At 36.7% G+C, this 25653-nt stretch overlaps 1 protein-coding gene across 21 annotated transcripts in view; it reads left to right on the top strand.

Moving 5' to 3' along the window:
* The window catches only part of NRXN1 (neurexin 1), a 1113124-nt gene that overhangs the window by 963209 nt on the left and 124262 nt on the right, over positions 1-25653 (top strand). For 13 of the 21 annotated variants that reach the window (XM_024753587.1, XM_024753585.1, XM_024753569.1 and 10 more), the window contains 2 exons: positions 7729-7818; positions 9194-9513. In XM_024753587.1, the coding sequence (XP_024609355.1) occupies positions 7729-7818; positions 9194-9513 (410 nt within the window). The remainder of the gene's footprint in view (positions 1-7728; positions 7819-9193; positions 9514-25653) is intronic. The other 8 variants (XM_024753589.1, XM_024753584.1, XM_024753583.1 and 5 more) reach the window with 1 other exon arrangement.

Genomic DNA, 25653 nt, shown 5'->3' with positions numbered 1-25653 from the left:
TTCATTAGTTGTTTTTCTGGGGTTTTATCTTGTTCCTTCATCTGGTACATAGCCCTCTGCCTTTTCATCTTGTCTATCTTTCTGTGAATATGGTTTTTATTCCAGGGGCTGCGGGATTGTAGTTCTTCTTGCCTCTGCTGTCTGCCCTCTGGTTGACAACTCACTTCTGCGTGCCAAAGTTCCAACCCACAGTGGCCAGCAGTTTCTTCAGCTTGGGAATCCCCACTGGATCATCAGCAGAACCATCAAACTTGACAGTCCAGTGGTTAAGACTCCACGCTTCCACTAAAGGGGGTGCAGGTTCGATACCTGGTGTGGGAACTAAGATCCCACATGTTTTTCGTTGGAGGGTCTCCTGCAGAGGTGGGGGGTGGCCTTGGCTCACCGTGGGGACAAGGACACTGGCAGCAGGAGTCTGGGAAGTACTCCTTGGCGTGAGCCCTCCCAGAGTCTGCCATTAGCCCCACCAAAGAGATAGCATAGTATTTTATTCAATAGTTTTAACATTGTGTGTATTACAAGTTTCATTTTGCATGGCATATGTATTTTAACCATTTTTATTTGTATTTGCAATTAGTTTGAGTCAAAATATATTCTTTTAGAGAATATATTTACTTAAAAAATAGAGGTAGGAGTGTAGAGCTTTATGAAATTAAAGAGAATAATCAATTATCAACTTTTGGGGTGTTAATATCCACATTACAACACATTTTTAATCTGGTTTTTATTTCAATAAAACTTAGACTGCTTGTGATCTAGGTAAAATTCTTTGGGTTCTATCATACCTTCTTTGTCTGTTCTAATCCAATGCCCTGTCTGAACTTCTGTGGCAGCTACAATTCAAGCAGTGGTTAATTGTATACGTATGCATAGTTATCTATTATCTTGAGCTTCCGTTTAACTTTCCTCATTTTGGCCCTTGACTCCCCAGCCAAAATCTAAGCCCTTTAATAATAGTCTCTATGTGATGTATTGATGTATACCTGAAACAGTACTTTGAGTATACAGTGCTTATGTGTTAACTTCACTGAGGCAGATTGCTTTCCTAATGTATAGCTAAGCTGTACTAAAGAAACAAAGGATTTGACTATTGGAACTAGAGAAGGAAGGTGAAGTCTTTTGGGTACATGAGATATGTCTAGGAAGAGTAGACATAGATGCATGCCTTGGGCTATCAATGAGTGGCATGAGAGCAGAGATAAGAGGTGGGCTAGGAAGAATAAAAGGCAATATGAAGTCCAAGCAAAATTCACTTTGTGTATTTTCAAATATATATATAGGTATGTATATAAAACAGTGAACAGATGGACCACGTATAGTCCTTACTTGCAAGGAACCCATAATCTAGAATCAGTTACATGAAACCGTTTCACCACAATTACAGTTACTGCTACTAAGTGTTACAAGGATGCATAATGGAAGGCTCTAGGTTAATTTGGTGGAGGGATCCAGAAAATGCTTTCCTGAGAATCATATAAGCTAGTATCAAAAGAAGAAATAAGTTGGCCAGACTCAGATGTCTGTGTCTGTGTGCATGTTGGGATGGGTGGGAGTGTTGAGGTGTACACAGAAATGCAGGAAATTTGCAAAGCAAGGTGAATGGCACCTTGGAAGAGGATTAGCTTGGTTGTAGAATTTGAAAGAAGTCCACAGTGACTAGAATTTAAAGAGTTAGAAATAAATGGTTCAAGGTGAAACTGGCGAAGTAGGTAGGAGCCAAATGTTTGTTATGTACATATCTTAATGATACAGCAAATCATGTAATACATAGAACAAATATTTTCATTAGAGCAGCTATATTTTTTTCACAACTTTGCCCCTTGAAGAGTGTCAGTAGTGTTCAAAATCTACTTATTTGGAGCCTTGCCAGCTAAATTAGATATTACTGTATTGTATGGTTTGTACAACAACTACTCGTACAGCATGTAGTTGGAAATAATGTGATAATGCTGCTTTTAAAACTAGAGTCATTTTGCAAAACTTTGTTAAGCTTTTACTTTGCTTTATGGGCCTAGGCATATCCAAATGCCATGTTCCCATTTAAAAACAAAAAGTCTAAAAATTAGACTCCTAATCTTCTCTGGAAGTATGTACAGCATTTAAGAACCCTTTTGTGTTTCCTTTCCCAGCCTTAAAAAAGAGGAAACAGGAAACCTTCAGAAGACGCGAGTATCTTTGTTTTCACTTTCAGATTATTCTGAACAAATGTTGGGTTCATAAAGTTGCTTTTCCTTATTGTTTTCCAAGTATATTACTGTCTTATTAAAACTGCCACTTTTATTTCTGAAGAGAAATTACACATCAGGGGAGATCTATGAAAATGAGAGGAGAAAATTATGTGTTAGCGAATTTCATATAGCTTGTCTCTACTGACCAATAGTCATAAAAATATGATTACAATTTTATTTCCCTTTGTTTTCTGAGTACCACCATGAAATTTAACTCCAATTCAAGGATTTGAGTTTTATTACTCCTTGCTGCTTACCTTGATTCTTTGAAATTACTCTTGTTTCCTTGAAGTCTACTGATTTATAAAAAATTAATATACTGTAGTGTGACCAAATATTATCGGCTAGGTGGGAAAGTAAAACTATCCTGAATTCAATCAAAATTGAGGATGCTACACTTTTAAGTATGAATTATCAGATTTTCCATCTTATTCTCCACCTGTGGAACCTTGTTCGACATATCCATTGTGTACAATACCTTATACCCAAATGGCCACACCAATTAGAGCTAGAACCTATCAATTGGTAGTAGTGTTACTAGATGAGGCCAGCTTCTTGTCAAAAATACTGAGTCTTGAAACTGATATAATGTTATAGATCAATTATATTTAATTTTTAAAAAATTTTTTTTAAAAATTACTGAATCCTTCAACAATTCAAAGAAAAGTAAACCAAATTTTACATACCGTTTTATTGCTTGAAAATTACTTCAGCAGAGACATGTATGTTGCTGGTAACATTTTCAGTGGAGGTAACAACAATTTTAACCCACATAAAATTAACTGGAGGAAAAAGAAAGTAAATCAAAAGAAAAACCTCATTCCACTTTTATTGGGGTAAAGGAAGTATGCAACTAAATTATTATCCTTTATTCAGTGAGAAGCTCTGGCTTTATAAACCTAATTTATGTATTCAGTAGATTACTGTAGTTGATTTGCATGCTTTTTAAAAAGTTGAAACTCTAATTGGACACTTTTTGTAATTCCAAAATGAATTGGTCTTTGACAAGTGGGTCATTACTGCTTTATCCTTACCTCTGATTTAGGATACTTGAAGTTGAAAATAGTTTCTCGCCTTTCATTTGATTTCAATTTTCAGGTACACTTTCCTTGTTTTTAACCTCTTCTATCTGTATAAGCCTGCAACCTTTGACTGTCCAAAGAAAATCCATGTAGTGTTTCTACATCCCAGCATGCTTGGCATCAGATCCCAACACTTTCCAAAGAAAAGTAAGGGTCATCAGAAATTATATTTATCTTTGACCTTTCCCAATCAAATGGGTTGTTTCATGTCCTTTATATTGCATGTAAAGTTTTAGAAGCATATCAAAGTAAGGACAGGATTAAATAGAATGAATACAATCATGCAGAGTTACTGGATATGTTATAAATAACATATCACCATGAATTTGTAAAGGAATGAAATGCTTTTAGGGCATTTTCTTAAAATAATGTACTTCATTTATGCCCTTCCATGTGCAGCTTGTTAATGAAAATCATGAAGTAGAGGCAAAATGTGGGCTTATTCCTGGTGAACTTAAACAATCGGAGCTATTTTGTACCCAATACTAAGAGGGGTTTGGGAATCATCTGTTAGGAAGACATTGTCACTCTATTTGATGTGCCTTTGTTTGTTGATAATGTACTTATATACAATTTTTTTAAATTAATTAATTTATTTAATTTCGGTTGTGTTGGGTCTTCGTTGCTGTATGCAGGCTTCCTCTAGTTGTGGCGAGCAGGGGCTATTCTTCGTTGCAGTGTGTGGGCTTCTCATTGTGGTGGCTCCTCTTGTTGCAGAGCACAGGCTCTAGGCACTTGGGCTTCAGTAGCTGTGGCACGCAGGGTCAGTAGTTGTGGCTCGTGGTCTCTAGAGCTCAGGTTCAGTAGTTGTGACGCCCGGCCTTAGTTGCTCCGTGGCATGTGGGATCTTGCCGGACCAGGGCTCAAGCCCATGTCACCTGCATTGGCAGGCGGATTCTTAACCACTGCGCCACCAGGGAAGCCCCTATATACAATTTTGTCACAAGAAAAGTCATTAGTTTTATATTCTAGTAGAAAAACAAAGGATTTGGAGAATAAAGTCAACATACAGTGAAGTAAGCGCTATCTGATTTCCTATCCATTATGCCCACTAAGAATAAAGTCTGTCCTTGGATTTCAAAATCAAATATTTCAATTAAAAAAATACTTTCAACTAGAAGACATCTGAAATCTATGGGTTATGGGATTGTATGAGCCCATTTGTGTGGGTACCTCTCTTAAAAATTAGTGTGTCTTTTTATACCTATCTCTGCTGCCCACTCTATTTTTTTTCTTGTTTTTGTTGTTAGATCACCTCTTTGTTATTCATTGGGAATGCAGTGTAGGTTCTCTTTTTAGCTGAGTCTCATCAAGAATCTTCAGAAACTATTGTTCATTTAAATCATACCATATGGATCATGTTAATTGTTCTGTGAGTGCCAGTTAAAGGTACGAGGGCAAATTGTATGTCTGTATGCATGTGGGTGTATATGTATTCTTGCGTTTTTATGTACTCTTCTCAAAATCATTCAAAAGGCTTCCATTTCCTCCAGCTGTATTATTTAAGACTTTTCTCTCTACTTTCCCTACTAATAATAACTATGTTTATCTACTTTGTGGCACGGGGCAGTTATTATAAAAACAATAATGAACTGATTGTACGGATGTTCAAATCAGTGATAATCATTAAAGACATAAAATTATAATTGGAATATTTGATGTTTCCTTTGGAAAGTACAAAGGGAGGCTTAGCTACATGTGATCTATCCTCTGGCACAAGTATTTGCTTTCCTGTGAATGTTGTTAGCCTGTGGAGATGAGATAATGGTGCCACAGAAGCCATCAGAATTTCAAACAAGATTTCCTTTGCTACTTCATTCTACAGATATTTCATAGGAGGTTCTATGACAGATATTGTGCAAACGCTGAGAATACAACAATAAACACTACACATAATACCTGACCTCATGAAATTTCAGAGTTCAGAGAGAAAATATTAATTGAATATGCAATTTACAGGGTCAGTGCTTGTTTCAAAAGAGCATGTATCAGGTGTCAGGAAAGCATATATTCAGGTGTCCTAATTTAACTTGGGGACATCAGGGAAGACCTCCTGAGGAAATAATGTTCCTGCCAAGAAGACTTCACTAATGAGTCATGTTTGGCTAAGGAAAGGTGAGGATGGGATGGGATGGGAGTGAGGAAAATCTTGCAAGTAGAGGAGAGAACAAGTGCAAAAGTCCAGAGGTAAAAGGAGGGCTTTAGAAGAATTGAAAGAATTCTCATGAGATGGAAAGAGGAGAGCAAGACAGTGACAGCCATGAGATGGGGCAGGGGAGGTGGGAAGAGACCAGATCATGGAAGTCATCATAAGCCTCATCAGGTGGTCGAGATTTTATCCTGAAGGCAATGGGAGGGTTATAATAGACAAGCGGCCTGATAGGGTGTTGGCTGACCTGTGGAGAATGGGTGGGATTGCTGTGGAGAGGATGCAGAGATGTCTGTTATTATATTGTAGTAGTAATTGGGCAAGAGGTGATTTGCAGCTTAGATTTGGGCGGTGTCTGAGGATATAGATCATTTCTGATGATGGGAACACTCTAGCATGAAAAACAGCACAAGGAGCCACATAATTATAAAGTTGTCAGGAGAGGTATAATAGTGTAAATTGGTATGAGTGTTGCTCTACAACCAAGTCCATAGAGCAAAGGGTATGTGTTTTTGAAAGTATTTAATTTGCTTATCAAATTATGTACATAAACATGTTGATTACATAAATCACATATAAGCCAAAATACATATTCATCAAGAATCATGCTGCCATAAGACAAGTAATATTAAATTTTTGTATATTTTTCCAAATATATTGATATATGTATACAAGCACACAAAAGAGAACGTAAAATGTACACATTTCTTGAAAACAAAGATAGGCTTGGAATTTATGCTATTTTATCCTTTTAAAAAAATTATCAATATACCAAAAGTATGTTCCCATAGGATAAAATACTATAACATTTTAATAATTTCATAATACAGAGAGATAGATATCAATGTTTTTATTAAACTATATATTTCGCTCCACTTTGGTATTTACATTTTCAGTTAAATACTAATGTATGGAATATTTTCAGTCATAAAAAACTTCAAAGGATAAATTGATAAGGTCTAAATGATAGTTCTTTTCTCTTTCTCTAAAAGTTTGTGACTAATATGGTGGATTTATTGTGGTAAGTATAGTGTATAAATAAAACTAGCCTAAGAAAACATTTATTAATTATTCTAAATCTGAGAAAAATGTATCTTTTATCTTCCCTAGTAAAATGCTCCAGTCTTTTCTTGGGGGCAGTACTACCTACCATTCACCATTTCTTTCACCATTTCTTTCACCTCTGAGTCCTCACGTGAGCTATTACCAAAATGTCTTAGTTCAAAATTCCACATTAGTTAATTTTCATAGAATAGAAAAGCTTCTGGCAATATACATGATTGAGTGCTGAGATGGCAGTCTAGATTCTTCCTAAGTGCTTCATAGATCAAGAAAACAGTCATCTATTTGCAAGCATTATTCAAGGTCAATTTAAACTATGTTTTTATCAGATAATTTTTTTATTCAAAGAATCAAGGCTTCCACTTAGTTTAGAGCTATGAATAGGGACCACTGTTGTGGCTTGTATTTGTTCCTGAAGTTATCATGCCTTCTTTAGAATAGTTTAATAAAAAGCAAATATTTGAGCACATAATTTTTTTCAAATGTCATACGCCTCAATCTGTCAAGTTTTAAATGAAACTGAAGGACACTCAAAGTCACTTTTGTCAAAGCCTTTTCCTATCATAACATATTTGATGATGCAAGATGTATTCCCTTGTGATGTCCAAGTGGTTGATAAACCAATTTGTGTGGAATATACAAGAACTATTCAGACTTTGTGGTTTCCTTAAATGAGATGAATAAGAATTTCTCTTTTCTGAATAGGACATAAAGTATGCTAGGCCTATTTTAGATGCTTCAGTGTGCCGAAGATTGTATTAAGTTTGGTGTTCATAAATTACTAATCTGGAATAAGAAGAGATTGAATGTATTTTGAAAACTTAAACCTGTTTCACCTGAACATGTTTAACTAGTTAATAAGAAACATCAAAAAGACAAAACCCTGAGATCAATGTTCATTTCTTTGTAAAGCTATTATTTGCTGTTTAAATTGGTTGTTCGGGTCTGTCTATAACATAAGTTTTAATAACCTAGCTCAAATGCAGATTTCTAATTTTCAATTAACATAGGAATAATTTTGTTTGCTAAAATAAAATAAATGAATGAATGACAAGTCTGAAACATGAAATGTTCTAGGTAGAACTTTTTAAAATTCCAAATTTCAAAAAAATCATGTGGCAACTGTATAGCTCAAGCTTTAAGTATTAACTTTTAACCTTTGACCTTACAGATTTTAACCAATGAAATGTCTCTTTAAACTTTAAAGGAAACAATGATAACGAGCGCCTGGCGATTGCTAGACAGCGAATTCCATATCGACTTGGTCGAGTAGTTGATGAATGGCTACTCGACAAAGGTAAAAAACATTGATTAAAACTTCAAATAAAAAAATAATTTGAACATAACCAAGTAGTACTTCATTGTAACACTAATAAACATAAAAAATAAATTTTCCGTAAAACTAAATTAAAAACAAATTTAAAACAGTAAAATGTAGATAGTAATATTTGCATTCCTTGTATAATAATTTCTATACATTTTTAGACGTACCAGCTGTTTAATAATCTTACCCTGTTAACTTAAGGTTAAAGGGACTGTTAAATATAATCCACTAACTCAATCTATGAAGGTACTCACAGCAAGCATTAACCCAAAATGATAAATCATTTATAGATTATATTACATGTTCCAGCCTCTAAATTATTAACTAAAATATATGTAGTTCTGATATCTTCATTATGGTCCTGAAAAAAACAACAACAAAAAAACTCTTGGTTTAAACTCTAGGCATCTTAAATAGTGGGCAATATGGATTGCCAGTCAAAATGAAGTCCCTTTAACGTTTGCAAACTTCTAAGAGCATTTGGGAACAAGCCCTAATTAAAACTGAACTTAAAGTTGTGTGCATGCTTTTTATGAACAGAGAGCAATCTGCTAAAACTGGATACTCAATTTGATGATATTGGTACTGTTGTGCTGAGGATTGCTGTTTGATGGAAATGTGCCATAATTTCTCCATCGGTTTGTGTGTCATTGCTGAAGCTGCTTTTTACATCTGAAGCTATATTTTTTTTCATTTTGTTTTGTTTTAATAGACTTGCTGAAAGCCAATCAGAAAAATCTTTTTGGATTTTTTTTGTCTCTGACACGCTCAGTGTAAACTATGTGTTTCTTTTCAGTGTATTTGCCGGAAAACAGAATAATTCAAATAACAATGGACTATTGCCTTCAAAAAAATACACATTTCTAAAGAAGAGCATATAGATACCTGTGGCCATTATGTGAATTATGAAATTTTTACCATAAATTTAAAATCAGATTTCAGCTGCTATAGATGAGTTTCTACCAGTGGTAATTTTAGAATGACAAATACTTGAAATATTAACTATCTCATTTTTAATTAAACAATTTAGACTTAAGAGACCAACAGTATAAGGTCTTGAGGTAAAAGGGGAAAGGAATCCACTAAAAATTAATTTATAATACATATCTTTGATTGGTCTTTTAGCAAAAGCACTACATTTATAATAAGTTGAGAATTTACAAGTATTTGCCAATGATTATGCATTTCATGGACACCTCATTTATAAGCAATGAATTATGAGTCAAATGCCTCTCTTATAGTTTATTGCTCTCATTATCCACCCCATGAAAGATCTGTTTTATCATCCTTTGTAGACTGTAGAGTTCACAATCAACATTTTTGCATGTATGTAATATTATTTTTACAGGGCGTCAGCTCACAATCTTCAATAGCCAAGCAACCATAATAATTGGCGGGAAAGAGCAGGGCCAGCCCTTCCAGGGTCAGCTCTCTGGGCTTTACTACAATGGCTTGAAAGTTCTGAATATGGCAGCCGAAAATGATGCCAACATCGCCATAGTGGGAAATGTGAGACTGGTTGGTGAAGTGCCTTCCTCTATGACAACTGAGTCGACAGCCACTGCCATGCAGTCAGAGATGTCCACGTCAATTATGGAGACCACCACGACCCTGGCTACTAGCACAGCCAGAAGAGGAAAGCCCCCTACAAAAGAACCCATTAGCCAGGTGAGTACACAGATTTCATTTCTTCATTCTGGATCTGTGATTATGAAAGTGGACTTTTCTGCATATGTGTCTTTTCTAGAATGGGATTATTTCTGATCTCAAGCATTATGGCTTTTTTAAGACTTGCTTAATATAATGAATTCAGTTTGAGGATGAAATGTGTATATGCTGTTGGTTTGTGGTTTGTGAACCTTTATTGATATATACTGCTTTGTGATGGTCTGTGTGTGGTTAGTTGATGGTCTTGATTCAATAACCTTGGTCTAGCCCAAGCTGAGGGGATTGTCTACTAATTACACAGGTCTTTCACTTTTTAAGTTAAATGAACGAGTCAAATAGTGAAGTATCTGAAAGGCCTTGTTCCAGCTCAGCACTTCATCAAAATAAAATAAAAGCAAATTTGAACATCTTAAAAAAGAAATTGCCTACAGCACTTCTATTGTATTTTGAAGTCTGAAGATTTTGAATTGGTAGGCATGTGGCTCTCACCATGAACGATAAGTCTACTATTTTACTGTTTATGGGAAAAACACACTGTTAGTTTATCTGAGGACAAAGACCCAAAATACGGTACTTAAAAACTGTCTTGGGGGCTTCCCTGGTGGCGCCTGCCGACGCCGGGGACACGGGTTCGTGCCCCGGTCCGGGAAGATCCCACATGCTGCGGAGCGGCTGGGCCCGTGAGCCATGGCCGCTGAGCCTGCGCATCTGGAGCCTGTACATCCGGAGCCTGTGTTCCGCAACGGGAGAGGCCACAACAGTGAGAGGCCCGCCTACTGCAAAAAAAACAAAAAAAAACAAAAAAAACTGTCTTGGGCCAACATATTTCATACGTTATATAGCTAACTGCCCTCACCCATATTTCACTTCAATGAGCTTATTTTTCAATCTTATGTCTAAAATTTTTGAAAAACAATTTTTAAATGTCACACTTGTACAAGTAGGAAGTATATTTATTCCATCAAGATATACTTACTGATTGCCTACTATGTGTCAGGCACTGGCTTAAGTATTGGCATTACATCAATGAAGAAGAGAAAAAAAAAACACCTGCCTCAGAGCTTACATTTCATAAAGGCTTTTAGAATGCTGTTGAAATTCTATTAAATTCTATTAGATCTCTGTTGACATTTATAGCCTTTGTACATATTCTGTTGTTAATGCTTTCAGAATTGTGTGTTCTTCTTGGCCCAAACTTGATTGTTTGCTTTTGTTTTGTTTTTGGTAGTTAGTGAATGTCTCTAGTAGGTGCCATATAAAGCTTTCCAAAGATGAGATTCTTACTTTTCTAGAAAACCACGTACTAAAGAAGCAAGAATGACACCAATTATTTTTTAAATTGCTTTTATTTCAAATGTTTGAAATAGATCATGTGTCACATTTAGAAAGAGAGTAAAAGAAGATGAATTCTGTTCAGATCAGCACCCTATCTACTAATTAACATATGTTTACCAGAGAAAGAAGAAAATAGATTCTGATTTTTACTTTGAGTAGGAAGGAGTGGGAGGAACAGAATAGAGAAAGAGAAAATGTCCTAGAAGAAGAGAGATGACCAAAAAGTTGTAAAGTCTGTAAATTTATAAATGTAGTGTTTCATATTATACACCTATATGCATCACTTTCCTCTTTCTTCTCTCTCCTTTTTTAAAATTTGCATTTGGCCACAAAGTAAAATGGGCTGTCTCACAGGGTGTTCATCAGTATGTATTTACCGATCACACTACATGTGCCATACACTGTTCTAGGCACTGGGGATACATTAGGAACACCAAACAAAAAGCCCCTCCCTTATGAAATAGACATTTTAGTAAGAATGTGTGCTTAGAGTAAAATCATTTTGTTGATTTTCTGTGTCTTGTTTGGGTTTATAAGATTGTTAATAATTGCACTTAGCCTCTTGGATAAAGATTGTGTCTTTAGACAGATTTATGCATGCCCAACAGCTCCGTTTGATATTCTTTTCTAATACTTCACTAATGATTTGTTATTGTGTTTACTGGTTTACGGTTTATTTAACGATAAGCAGGTTATTAAGGCAAATCTGATATAGGAAAATGAAACACAGAGCTATGATAGACTATTTCCTTTATGTAAAATAATTCATAAGAGGACATTCTAGGACATTAGGAAATAGAAATGTTCTTGTGAATAAAATTTGAAATGATCAGATTTTTTTCTTAGTAGTCTTGTTTCATCGTTAATGAAATCACAGCTGCTTAAGTTACTAGGTAAACCAGATGTATCCCAAAATAAGGAAAGAATTATCAGCCTTACTTTTATGTTTTTTATCAATTAGTACTCGCTGTGTATTAAGAAATAGTTTTTTAGGTAAACATTTGTAAAATAGCTATTTCGTTTGCAAGTTAAACACCTAGAAATGAAGAAATTAAAAATTTATGCATTTTATAATATTAACTAATGTGAAAGGAAAACAGTTAACTGCCCATTAATTGCCAATGAAAAGAGTCTCTTTTATTGTAAGCTATAACATGTTTAAAGATAGCAGAGGTTTATGGAAGTAAATGATCTAATCAATTTATAATTACTTGGTTCATTTGAGGAAGTATTGACTTAAATAAAAGATTACTAGGTTCATTAAAAAATACATATTTTAAATCTTTAGATTTTTAACAGACCAATAACAGCAATTAAATAATTTGGATTAATATACTACAAATATTCAACAACAGTGTTTTAAAGTTGTACTCAAAGTTTTTAAAATTCTCTCTTGGGGCTTCCCTGGTGGCGTAGTGGTTGAGAGTCCGCCTGCCGATGCAGGGGACACGGGTTCGTGCCCTGGTCCGGGAAGATCCCACATGCGGCAGAGTGGCTAGGCCCGTGAGCCATGGCCGCTGAGCCTGCGCGTCCGGAGCCTGTGCTCAGCAACGGGAGAGGCCATAACAGTGAGAGGCCTGCGTACAGCGGAAAAAAAAAAATTCTCTCTTAAAAGGATATGTTTGTGATTACAGGTAATAAGATGTGAATGTATGGGGGAAAAACTACTAGGGAAGAAAGCAAATTATTTACTTTTGAGTAACAGAATAATTTGTTGTAAATTTACTTCACAGTTGATTTTTATCTTGCCCTCCAGCTACAAAGAGATTACTGATATATGTAGAATTTAAATGTTTGTTAGAATTGTCAAAGTCTTGATATTTAAATATGCAAGTGATTTGTGATGCTAATTCTAAGACTGTAACCTTTGACCTGCCTACTTTCATCAACCGCCTTACCAAATTGTGTACCAGGGAGGGTCATTTTATTTTTCAAAAGCCACACTGGACTGTTTTCTCAATCAAGGTATATTTTCCTCAGCAATAGCTACAATGGCAATGTACTTTAGGGTGATTGCATGTTTTCGAACTATGGAAACAGATTTTTGGCCAAGCAGAATTAAATTGGATTCATTTCAGACAGATGAGATGAGGTTTATTCAGCCATCCTGCAGGGCAAGTAGTAGGGGAGAATTTTCAGTTTTCACAGAGTCAGAGAATATAAAAGAGTATTCACAAAATGTCATCCCATAAGATCCTGTTTACATTCCTACTTAGAAGTAAATATGCTTTAAAAAGAAAAAAAAAAGGTTTTCTTCTCTGAATGATGATCAATTTTAAGACTGATGTTTACTTTAGGAAGATAGGATCTATGTCATGAAATAATGAGTACATTTACCAACCTTTCTGATTAAATGACTTTAAAAAATGTGAATGTAAAAATATTAATAATACTTTTTATATGGATTATATAAAGTTGATAAAAATTTGTTTTACTTGTGATATCTACTATCTAAATGTTTCCATAAGACCCACTCATCCTAAAAAAGAGAAACTTTCTATAAGGCTAATCTCAGAAAGTGAATATTTGCAAATAATTAACAGTATTAAGTTCTTCAGGATGCTGAGAGCTTCTTGGGATTTTTGATGGCTGAGTGTTCCCTCCTCTTCTGAATAATCTGCCAATGTCTTACAATGTATTTGTAGATTTACTTAAATGAGTAAAAGTACGCCAACATGCAAAGGGCAATATTCATTCCCTTTGGTTGCCAGTTTGTAAAGAAAGGAAATTATTTCTTTTCGGATCAAGATTGTGAAATTTCTTTTGGTCTGTGCTTTGTATCACATTTTGTGATATTGTGGTTCTTTCCTTCAAGAATATTTTACAAGTTATTTACATACCGTAGACAATATGGATCCATAGTAATGCCTTTTGCCTAGAGGAGGTATGGTAAAATAGAAAGATCACAGCGAATCAGGAGACCCGTTTCCAATTTCAACACAACCACCTACCTTTTTTGTGTACCTTGGACAGGTGGGTTAACCTCGCTGCACTTTGGCCTTGCGCTCTCTCTAAAATAAGTGGGTTTAGGAATCTCTTGAATTGTACTCAGCTCTAAAATTTCACTGACTCTAGTGATGATACTCTGAATTAGGTCTTCTGGTGCTTATTTAATAAAGCATAGATTTCACCCTTGCCTTTTACACAGTGTGGCCTGTATAGTGCACCTGGTGCACCTGGTGTACCGATGCAATTATTAATAGTATCCTTTTCTGACTCTCAAAAGCATCCCATTTTCGTCTGTAAATTATATTCCATTCTACTTTTACAGCATATATAAAACCTATCTTTGCAAGAAAATCATACTTCATAAGGATAATAAATAGAGAAGCCCTGTCCTTTCATTCAGAGCAGAAGCTGATTCTGGTATCCTTACTTGGTTTCAAGAATCCATAGCCTTTTTCATCTTCTTTTCATCTCATTTCAAAAGTCTTGAGAAGGGTGCTTCCCTGGTGGCACAGTGGTTGAGAGTCCGCCTGCTGATGCAGGGGACACGGGTTTGTGCCCCGGTCCGGGAAGATCCCACATGCCGCGGAGCGGCTGGGCCCGTGAGCCATGGCCGCTGAGCCTGCACGTCCGGAGCCTGTGCTCCGCAACAGGAGAGGCCACAACAGTGAGAGGCCCGCGTACCAAAAAAAAAAAAAAAATCTTGAGAAGGGAGACAGACTAAGGCTTTGAGAGATTTTGACTGGAGGGACTATAGTTTGCAACTCTGAGTAAGAAATTAAATTGTAGACTGGGGCAGAATCAGTAAATATAAATGAAATGTATTGGAACAATCTAGTTAGGCTTTTTTCAGAGTGGAGGTAGCAAACCTACTCAAGAAAAGGAACTATTGAGGACTTAAAACATTGGTAGGTGGTCAGGACGTGTATCTTCATTTCCTACTGAAGTCATTGGCATTTGATTCCTATGGAATGTTCCAAAAAGAATCCCAATTAGGATTCAAGCAAAAAAAGAGTGTTTGAATGTGTCACACACTGCTGTTGCTTCCTGGTGGCTTTGGAGATACTCATAAAAAATTAATACTATTTGTTTGAAAAATGTAAGCAGAGTGCACACATATTTCCATGAAAAATATCTAAAACTAACAAATAACATATTGTAACTTCAAAGAACAAAATTTTATTTTTTTATTAAAAGTATTAATTAACCTTAGCTATGGCTTCATTATTAAAAAATAACTGCATTACTTATAATTATGTGTGTTCCTGATAACTACTCTGCATTTTAAAGTACTAGTGACATGAGTAATTAGTTTTATTTTCCCTAGTCCAATCATTCTGCTCAATTCACTTAAACTAATGTACATTTCTACTGCAAATTTTAGTGCATACTGAAAAGAAAAACACTTGGGTGTAGATTTGAAAATATATACAAAGGCATATTCTTCTGAAACTAAGAAGAATGGTGCTGGCTAAGAAAAGTGCAGCTCATTGTAATTTTAAATGTAGGTAAGCACTTCAGTTTAGAAGGTGTTTTTCCCCTCGTTGTGGGTAAGCAAAAGTTCTAGGATATATACATTTTAGAGTTTATTTTAAGAATTATTGTGTTCAGTGCATATTCTTTAGGGTCTGGAGGTTTCACTGGATGAAAAGGTACTCTCTTGGTGGATGCAACCTTGGTTTTGAGACATCTTTGGACAAGGCTAGTTCTAGACAGAAATAGCCATCCATCCACCCATCCATCCATTTATTCACTTAACATATGTTTGCTGAGCACTTACTATATACCAGGCAATGTTCTAGTCACCGGAAATACAGCATTGAATAAAATTAGATTTTTCTGTACAAAGCTCACATTCTAGTTAGGGGAGATGGACAATAAACCTTAAAACAGCATACATGGGATGTCAAGTGCTATAGGAATAAAGCAGAGAGGAGAGGGGATGCTTGTGCGTTGGGGCTGCGGGGGAAACATAAGACGGGAATCTTTTCTGAATAGATATGGAAAGGTTATTAGTGATATGGCATCAATTATAAAAGAACATTGGGGATGGGGGGGGAACTCTGCATGCCCTGCCCTGTGTGGTCCTAAGGACACAAGACACTAACTAATAAGTCTTGTTAATTAAATCAGAAGAGTAATCAAATTCTAGGGATGTATGTGAATGAGGAAGAAATGAAGACTCAGAAAGTACAGCTTGGTATTATTCTTGTTATTTTACACGTGAGAAAAATTGAGGTAGAGAGAAACTAAACAACTTCCCCAAGGCTATGCAGCCGGCTTCTTTTCAGAGTACGTTGGGGTGATCTGGTCCTCTGCCCTTAAATAGGCAGAGAATCTCATCACTTCCTGCCTTCTCATATTCTAAACTAGCTGCCTTCTCATATTCTAAACTAGCTCAAACTTCTCATATTCTCATATTCTAAACTAGCTCAAATGATCTCCACCCAGGTGTCAAGCTGCTCTTTCAAAAATGCAAACCTGGACCTTAATACATCCAGGTATTTAGGACAAAGAGCAGATTCCTTGGATGATTGTCAGGGTCCATTCTTCACAGCTGGCCTCCTTCTGCTTCACTAGAAGTTTTATCTCCACTCCTCCACACTCTTTTCTCCTGATCCTGTTGAACTACTAACAGAAACCTCTGGAGGTCATGCTGTTTCACACCTCTCTGTCCTCTGCCTGGAAAGCCCTTTCCTTTTTTCACCTACCTATTTCCCTCCTTCATACTCCTGCCAATCTCTCTCAGTCTGATTCTGCCTTCTGAGAGCTGACAGTCTGAAGAAGCACCACTGGCAAGGGCTGTTAGGCGGCAGTATTGCACAGGGGTCAAGGGCAAGACTCCAGGGGCCTGAATGCCTACTTAAATCTCAGCCTTGGGCTTCCCTGGTGGCGCACTGGTTGAGAGTCCGCCTGCTGAAGCAAGGGATGCGGGTTCGTGCCCCGGTCCGGGAAGATCCCACATGCCGCGGAGTGGCTGGGCTCGTTAGCCATGGCCGCTGAGCCTGCACGTCCGGAGCCTGTGATCTGCAATGGGAGAGGCCACAACAGTGAGAGGCCTGCGTACCGCAAAAAAAATCTCAGCCTTACTTTCCCTACATACTGGCTATGTGCCCTAGGCAAGTTAGCCTCTCAATACCTCTGTTTCCCATCTATAAAATGGGGATGCTGGTTTCTTTTCATAAGCTTATTGTGAGGATTAAATGAGTCAGTATAGTATGTGAACTATATACAATTACTGCTATTTGACAATTTGTATTACCAAAAAAAAGAAAATTTCTTATGGTTCACCCTAAAATACAGAGAAGTAAAAACATGTCTGACCCATGTAACCATTATACAAATGGTAGTTACGTTTGAAAAGTTACATTCCTCAAGTACACTATAAATTAAAGCATCTTTCTTACCTTTAAAGATATTTTCTCTGCCCTTGAAAACAGCTCTGAATTGATGTTTCTAAATCAGAACTCAAATGGTGTGGTATGTACTGTGCTGAATTCTCTGTTGAATGTGTTTTCCACAAGGAGGCAGCACCATTCCCCTAGAACAAGGATGTGGGAAGGGGTGGGAGGCAGGAAATGATTCAGGGGGAGAGTTGTCACTGGCATTTAGTGGGAGAGGACCGTGGACCCTAAATATACTGCATAATGAAGAACTCTCTGCTATCCACTGTTAGTGGGTAGTGAAGAACTATCCGCTATTTTACTCACCTCCACCCACCATCACCACCATCACCACCAACACAATCTCAAATCACTGTTGACGGAGCAGCCCAGAAATTTCGTATACCTGTCTCCCAGCTGTTCTCAGACAGAAGCTCATTCATAGTATGACACTGAATAGTGCAAATATGACTTCTGTCACTATCCTCAATAACGTGTCTTGATTAAGGAGCTTAAAAGTCACGATATACTCCTTTTTCAACTTGGAAATGAAAAACTTCAAGTACTTCCAGCTGTGAGTTAGACCAAGTTGGGTTTATGATTCTTGATACAATTTCTTTTGATATCATTTTTATTACCATGGGGGAAATAGAATGACTTAAAACTCTGTATCTAATTAATATGTGGCAGTAATTTCAATGAGCATTTTCTCAGAAAGAACTGGTGAGGTTGGCTCCCTTTCTGATATTTCAAGTCTCAGTTGTAGGACAAAGGAATATCTTTTTATTATTAACAATGCTTTTTCTTCTTTCATGATATATGTTAAACAGTAAGTATTGTTCAATAAACTAGTATCAAGATTAAATTTAGATCTCTATGATTTTTTTTTATTGAAGTAGAGTTGATTTACAGTGTTGTGTTAGTTTCATGTGTACAGAAAAGTGACTACATATATGTATATATATGTATGTAGGTAGGTATATATATATATGCTTTTTCAGATTTTTTTCCATTATAGGTTATTACAAGATATTGAATATAGTTCCCCGTGCTATACAGTAGGTCCTTGTTGTTTATTTGTTTATCTGTTTTATATATAGTGTGTGTATCTGTTAATCCTCAACTTCTAATTTATGCTTCCCCCTCCGTTTCCCCTTTGGTAACCATAATTTTGTTTTCTATGTCTGTGAGTCTATTTCTGTTTTGTATATAAGTCCATTTGTATCCTTTTTTAAATAGACTCCACACATAAGTGATATCATATGATATTTGTCTTTCTCTGTCTGACTTACATCACTTAGTATGATAATCCCTAGGTCCACCCATGTTGTTGCAGATGGCATTATTTCATTCTTTTTCATGACTGAGTAATATTCCATTGTATATATGTGTACCACATTTTCTTTGTCCATTCATCTGTCAGTGGACATTTAGGTTGCTTCCATGTCTTGGCTATTATAAATAGTGCCACTATGAACATTGGGGTGCATGTGTCTTTTCGAATTAGAGTTTTCATGTTTTCCTGATATATGACCAGAAGTGGGATTGCTGGATCATATGGTAACTCTATTTTTAGTTTTTAAAGGAACCTCCATACTGTTTTCCATAGTAGCTGCACCAATTTACATTCCCACCAACAGTATAAGAGGGTTCCCTTTTCTCCACACCCGCTCCAGGATTTGTTATTTGTAGATTTTTTAATGATGTACTTTCTGACCAGTGTGAGGTGATACCTCATTGTAGTTTTGATTTGCATTTCTCTAATAATTAGCCATGTTGAGCATCTTTTCATGTGCCTGTTGGCCATCTGTATGTCTTCTTTGGAGAAATGTTTATTTAGGCCTTCTGCCTGGTTTTTGATTGTTTTTTTTAATATGGAGCTGTATGAGCTGTTTGTATATTTCGGAAATTAAGCCCTTGTTGGTCACATCATTTGCAAATGTCTTCTCCCATTCTGTAGGTTGTCTTTTCCTTTTGTTTATGGTTTCCTTTGCTGTGCAAAAGCTCTTAAGTTTAATTAGGTCCCATTTGTTTACTTTTGCTTTTATTTCCATTACTCTAGGATATGGATCCAAAAACGTATTGATGTGATTTATGTCATAGAGTGTTCTGCCTATGTTTTCCTCTAAGAGTTTTAAGTCTGGCCTTACATTTAGGTCTCTAATCCATTTTGAGTTTATTTTTGTGTATGGTGTTAGGAAGTGTTCTAATTTCATTCTTTTACCTGTAGCTGTCCAGTTTTCCCAGCACCACTTATTGAAGAGATTCTCCTTCCTCCATTGAATATTCTTGCCTCCTTTGTCGTAGATTACTTGACCATAAGTGCATGGGTTAATTTCTGGGCTTTCTATCCTGTTCCATTGATCTATGTGTCTCTTTTTCTGCCAGTACCATACTGTTTTGATGACTCTAGCATTGTAATACAGTCTGAAGTCAGGGTGTGTGATTCCTCCAGCTCCATTCTTCTTTCTCAAGAGTGTTTTGGCTATTTGGGGTCTTTTGTGTTTCCATACAAATTTAAATTTTTTTGTTCTAGTTCTGTGAAAAAATGCCATGGGTAATTTGGTAGGGACAGCACTGAATCTGTAGATTGCCTTCGGTAGTAGATGATTTCTTAAATTTTTATTATTTAGTGCCTATATTAGGTTTTCTTATCAGTTAGCATCACTGAAAAGTTCCCCAACAAGAAAAATATATTAACATCGTTAGGCTGGAACCTCAAGAGGAGATCTAGTTAATTCATCTGCCCCTATACAGCACTAACCAAACAGTTTTCACTGTCTTCTCATCATCACTGTTCTCTTTCTCAAGCAGACAAATAACACCAGTGTTAACGAATAGTTTCTCCGTTAGCATAGTAAATGATAATTAAAACAAATGAAAACATAGCAGTGTATATTTGTTTTTATTAACTTACTTATTTTCGGCCATGATGTATGTTACCTATAAATCTGCAATACTTTTATTTAAAATTATGAATTAGCAAATATCTTTTGTGTACCTAACATATAAAATGCACTTTGCAAGGTATTAAATTCCTGAGGATGAGTGTGAGGTACCTAGAGATACAGAGTTGTACGACAAGAACCAACCATTTCTCAGATATGTAGAGACTCCATACATAAAATATAAAGTGCCCTAAATCAACAATAGTAAAGCTTTTGTACATCACAGATGTACAGTCTGTTATTAACAGCATCACTGGCACAATGGAAACTCTGAAACAAATGGAAAGGACGGAAGATATTTTAGTCTTTTTTTAATAGCAAGTGATTTGAAGCAACACCCTTTTATTACTTAACATGTCCTGAGTGTTGGCAATGTGCTAGACACTACTCTGAGTCTGAAATTACCCACATTCTGTGGAAAACTTTTTCTAAAATAAGTGTTATCATCTGTCTATAGGTTTGATAGGGTAGCTGGTGGTGCAGGACCCTTTTGTCCTCTTTTAAGATTTTCCTAGTCAAGAGGGATGTGGAGGGTCCCCTGAAAGGCATGTGGGGGAGCCGAATCACCTCTGTCCCTCCATGGAATAAATACTGTGCTGTTGAGGAAGCCTGGATACTGTTGGTTATGTGTGTGAACTCAGTGTTGGACTATTGTATGGAGTAAAACATGAGCCAGTAATAAAGGGAACTTTAAAATCATGTTTATCGTGCTGACAGATTCTTTATATCAGCTAAATTTACATGAGCAAACATCTTAGTATAGCATCTGGCACAAAGTAGGTGGTCATTGTTTCCTTCCTTAGCATCCTCGTTTCCATTCTGCTACCACTCTTCTTCCTTCTCTCTGTTTGCTCCTTTTTTCCTTTCTTCCTTCCGTGTGTGCCAGACCCTGTTCTAGGCATTACAGATTCAAAGAAGATGACGCAAATCTCAAATAAGAGAAATGGGCCTGAATTTGATCAACACCATCCAAGGACTATGTAACAAATATATTCAACTATAGATTCCCTGAGATACTGGCAGGTAACCACATGAGGAGTCTCTATCTGCTGTACCATGTTAAGCCAGCTCTTACGAGATCTTCACTAAATGTAACCCAGCATGAAAAATTCAGCAGCAAAGCTTTGGACCTGGAACTCTTGAGGGAAGCTTATTTTCATATTTTCTACACCTCTTAGCTTACCTCTACGGTAACTATCCCTGAATGTGTATCAAAAGATTGTGTGTACAGCTAGATTACAGTGTAAGTACTTGTGCCCACAGGTCCAAAGAGAGTATCAGTTTCTTTCAAAAGAAAATAGAAAATATTCACATTCCACTGAAGGGAGTTTCTCTTGTTCTAATGCCCATATTTCAGAAGTAAAAAGGATTCGTCAAGATTCTTTCACATTTTGTGGTGAATTTCCTGTATCTGACCTTTCCCTGCACAGCATCAACTGGCCATTAGTAATAATTCTAGACAGAGTCAACATGGTAATCCATAACAACAGATGGAAAATAAAGACATCACAAGGCAGCCAAATGACCCACTTATTCTGTTATGAACTGATGGCTTTCTACTATCCAAAGTAAGCATTTTCATTATAGTTTTAGATAGAGGTTTAATTATATTTATGACTGAAGTTGTCTGTGGTTTATTTAATTGCCTCATTGTCTTATATACTCTTGTCATTGTGACTTTGCATTCCACATTATTTGGAAACTTGATTCAGAAAAGGGAAAAAAAAAAAAAAAGCATGTTACTTAAAGTACCCAATCTGAAATTTATCATTGGTACGCTAGCAGTAGTAAACAAAATACAACCTCCCATTTTCATTCTTTGCAGTGTTACTCCCTCTGCCAGCAATGTTCCTGTTTCCTCCTTTTTTCCTGTGCTGCAACCGTACCTGTGATCTTACTCACAGTAATTGACTCTACCTTTGTAAAGTTCTAAAGCTTTGCTAATGTTAATGGTATGAGATGATTTTAGACCTTGCATTTCACTTGAAGCTTTCCGGAACAGCCCTAAGCAGGATGCATTTCTTGTTTTCATAGCACTTTGGAAAAAATAGATAAATATATATTCAGATAAGTAGACGTACAGATAGTTATTTTTCTATCAGAGCCTTTAACTTTTATTTCATTTTCCTTTTTGACAAGCACCTGAAAGTCAAAACCCATGCCCTGTTCACCTGTGCAGGCTCAGCACCTAAGGTGCTTGGTGCAAAATGGACACTTAGTAAATAGTTTTTGCATAAATAAATTATGAACACCCAAAGTGCATATCCCAACGCTGAGATAAATACGGAGTGCTGCCTAGTGGTGAATTTTCCTGGACTGATCAATAGTTGCAGAGAATAAAGATGGTACATGTAAGAAAGGAAAAACAGAATTATTCCTTCATATGCAGGGTAAATACACAGTTTTAAAACAAAGGGGGATGTCGTTTTTAAGCATATGCAGTCTCACTTAATAGAAAGGCATGAATAGGATATACAGGAAGCACATTCTCATTTCGGTTTGTGTTACCAACATTCACTTAAGTTCAGGAAGGATATTCCAGTAGTTGTCCCTAAGGTGGAAAAGACAAGGGTACAAAGCAGTATAATTTTGGCTGACAGGTTACAGGTTCGTGGGTGTAACATGCTTTTCCAGAGGTTGAATACCGTCTCATCAGTTTGGGGTTATGGTGGTTTACCTAGGTGGGGAAGGGGCAGTGTTGATGGTCCCCCCTTTAGAGGAATATTTTATCCCCGGCATAGTTTAGAATTGCTGATGCACTGTAGAACAAAAAAAGCAGGCTGACTTGTAGTAAGATTTAGTATTGCTTTTAAACTGTCTACAGCAAAGCACCCCCTGTTGTCTGCCCCAGAAGCTGACCTCCCCACAGTCAGGTTGTTAGCAGTCACTTCAGAATTGCGTGTAGCATTTGGACCATTTTGAAGAGGCAGGAACTCACATTTTCCAACCATTTTTCCGATTTTTTTATATCTCCAGCTAATTTTGACAAGCTGAATAAACAGGTAAAAATAGGAAACCAACGAGGAAGCCTCGTACTGTGAGACCCATTGCAGACCCACTTTTGCACCAGAGACCCGACAAGGCTTCAAGAAGAGCTGGGGCATAGGCTTGATATTTAGACATTGACTATTGCTGGAAAACAGAACTGGGGAAAGTGTATAATGTTCTGGAAAGATAGTCACTGCTGAATTTAGGCATGTAAAAACTGATATTTTCACTGGCAATTTCAAACGAGAACTGAGTACAAAGAACTAGAGAATTAAACGAAGAGATTAGAGGGACATGCTGACATAACACTAATTGGACACAAAGACTTAAATGAAGTTTGGGGAGTGGAGTGAATTCCTGATGATAGACAAATCTAGACAAAGCCTAGGAAATTTCAAAGGAATTTATTCTTGCTGTGTGGGTTATTTGAAAAATACAATATATTTAAATGGGTGGTACCTCAAATTGCAAGTAATAACATTAATTATAACCTGCTCTTTTACCCTAGTTCTGAGGCTAATAACAGGATGGTGGCAAAATTTACTTTTATGCTTTGCTGAATGTATGCAAAACAAGTGGGAATCATTGTTAAATTATTTTCATTAAGATATCACATGCACATGAAAACAAATCAATATGATTTAGAAGATGATATATGTGTAAAGAGTGGCAACCCCCATCCAACCCCTCACCACCCCTAGTCTTACTTCCCCGAGATGATATCTTTTCACAATTCTTTTGGTAATTATTTCCATATCTCTAAATAATATGCTTACACTTCCAACTTTTTATCCCTTTTATATGATATTTATGCAATCTCCAGAAAGAAAACTGAAGATTAATTCCTGGCCTTAATCCCTTCATTTTTCTTTTCCTCTGAATTTTGTTCATATATTAGTTATTTTTGTCACTTTAAATAGTATATTTATATCTCTATTTCTCCTTCCATTAATATACAACAGTATCTCTTGAGTATCCGCATTAGTAAGGTAAATATATTGTACACCTACCTGTTCCTCTAGCTTCCCTACATCTCACCATCTCATTATATTTCCAGAGATTTTAACATACTGTTTGGCAACCACAACTACATCTTCCATATTTTATCTATGAGGACTATAAAGTGGAAAAGCAATAAAGCAAATTGAGATTATCATCACTATGTAAATATTGTCCAATGCCCATTTCACTTACGTGTTAAGATTACGTTCATTTTCTTATGGGTCCAATATTATATTACCTGGACTGCTCAAAGGAGAATTTCCTCAGGGTCGGGTTCAAATGGATTCCTTTCCATCCTATCAATTGCTTATAATCAGGACATTCTATTTTGCTTCATATTTCAATTATACCTGTCTTCCATATTTTTTTTTCCAGAAGCTCCTCAACATCTTTTTTCCTTACATTTCTTCCTTTACTTTTATTGGATCATCACTTTAAATTCCCAATCACTCTTTGAGTTCTATCAAATCTTTCCTTTCGCCCCCCAGAGACCTCCTATCTGTGCTTTCCGTTCGGCACCAGTGTTACTGCTTGCTCTTGAGTGTGACAGGAGACCCTATTCAGGTTGAGAGTGGTCAGAGCTTGTAGGGTGGTCGACTTTTCCTTGGAAATGGCAGACATGGAGCAGACATCCTAATGCCAGAATGAAGAGAACATTCATAGTAAGAGCCTTGCCTTTCCTTGGACAATTTCTTGGTTTTAAGAGAAAAATGACCTGGATTTTCATTTGTTGGTTTGTTTTTGCTTTGGGGTTAAAAAGCTACTGTTATATTTTAGGTGGTTATATTAATTATCTATCTCTGTGTAACAAGTTATCTCAAAATTTAGTAGCTTAAACTAACAGACATTTATTCTCTCACACGTTTTTTGGTTAGGTGAATCTGGGTGAAGCTTACCTGGGGGCCTTGGGCTCACAGTCTCTCATGAAGCTGGAGTGAAGGCTGTTGACCTAAGCCTGCAGTCTCATTTAAAGGTTTGACTGGAGGGTGGGAATTCACTTTCCAGTTCACTTACATGGCTGTGGGCGGGCCTTATTCTCTCACATGTGGGCAGAGGGCTGCTTCATGAATGCTGGCAGCTCACTTCCCCCAGGGCAAGTGATCTTAGAGAGGAAGGAGGGTTGGGGGTAGAGTCTGGGGCTTACTTAGGATGGGAGCCACAGACTTTTCATAACCTAATCTTAGAAGTGACATTCCATCATGACTGCGGTTAGTCTAGCCCCTCCATACCCAAGGGGCGGAAATAACACAAGGGCGTCAATGCTAGGAGCTGAGCGTCTCTGGAGACCTAGAGCCTCTCACAATGTCAAAGAGTAGGGGGTGCCAACTGATATGACTTTTGTGTATATTTTCTGCTGGTCTCCTTCCAGATCATCTCCAGATTGGCTGTCACTGACTTTATCCCCTGTACCTCAACGCATTGTATTGCAAGCTGTGCATTTTTCTGCTTATCTCACTCATCAACCCTTTTTCAGCCACTTCTAGTCTTCTACTCATGTTTGGAAATCTCTTTATTTTGTTGACTGCATACTTTTTCTC

The sequence above is a fragment of the Neophocaena asiaeorientalis genome, unplaced genomic scaffold (genome assembly GCF_003031525.2).
Source record: "Neophocaena asiaeorientalis asiaeorientalis breed wild unplaced genomic scaffold, Neophocaena_asiaeorientalis_V1.1 scaffold171, whole genome shotgun sequence".
Taxonomy (NCBI): domain Eukaryota; kingdom Metazoa; phylum Chordata; class Mammalia; order Artiodactyla; family Phocoenidae; genus Neophocaena; species Neophocaena asiaeorientalis.
Note: the sequence above shows the minus strand (reverse complement) of the source record. Positions and strands in the feature narration are given on the sequence as shown.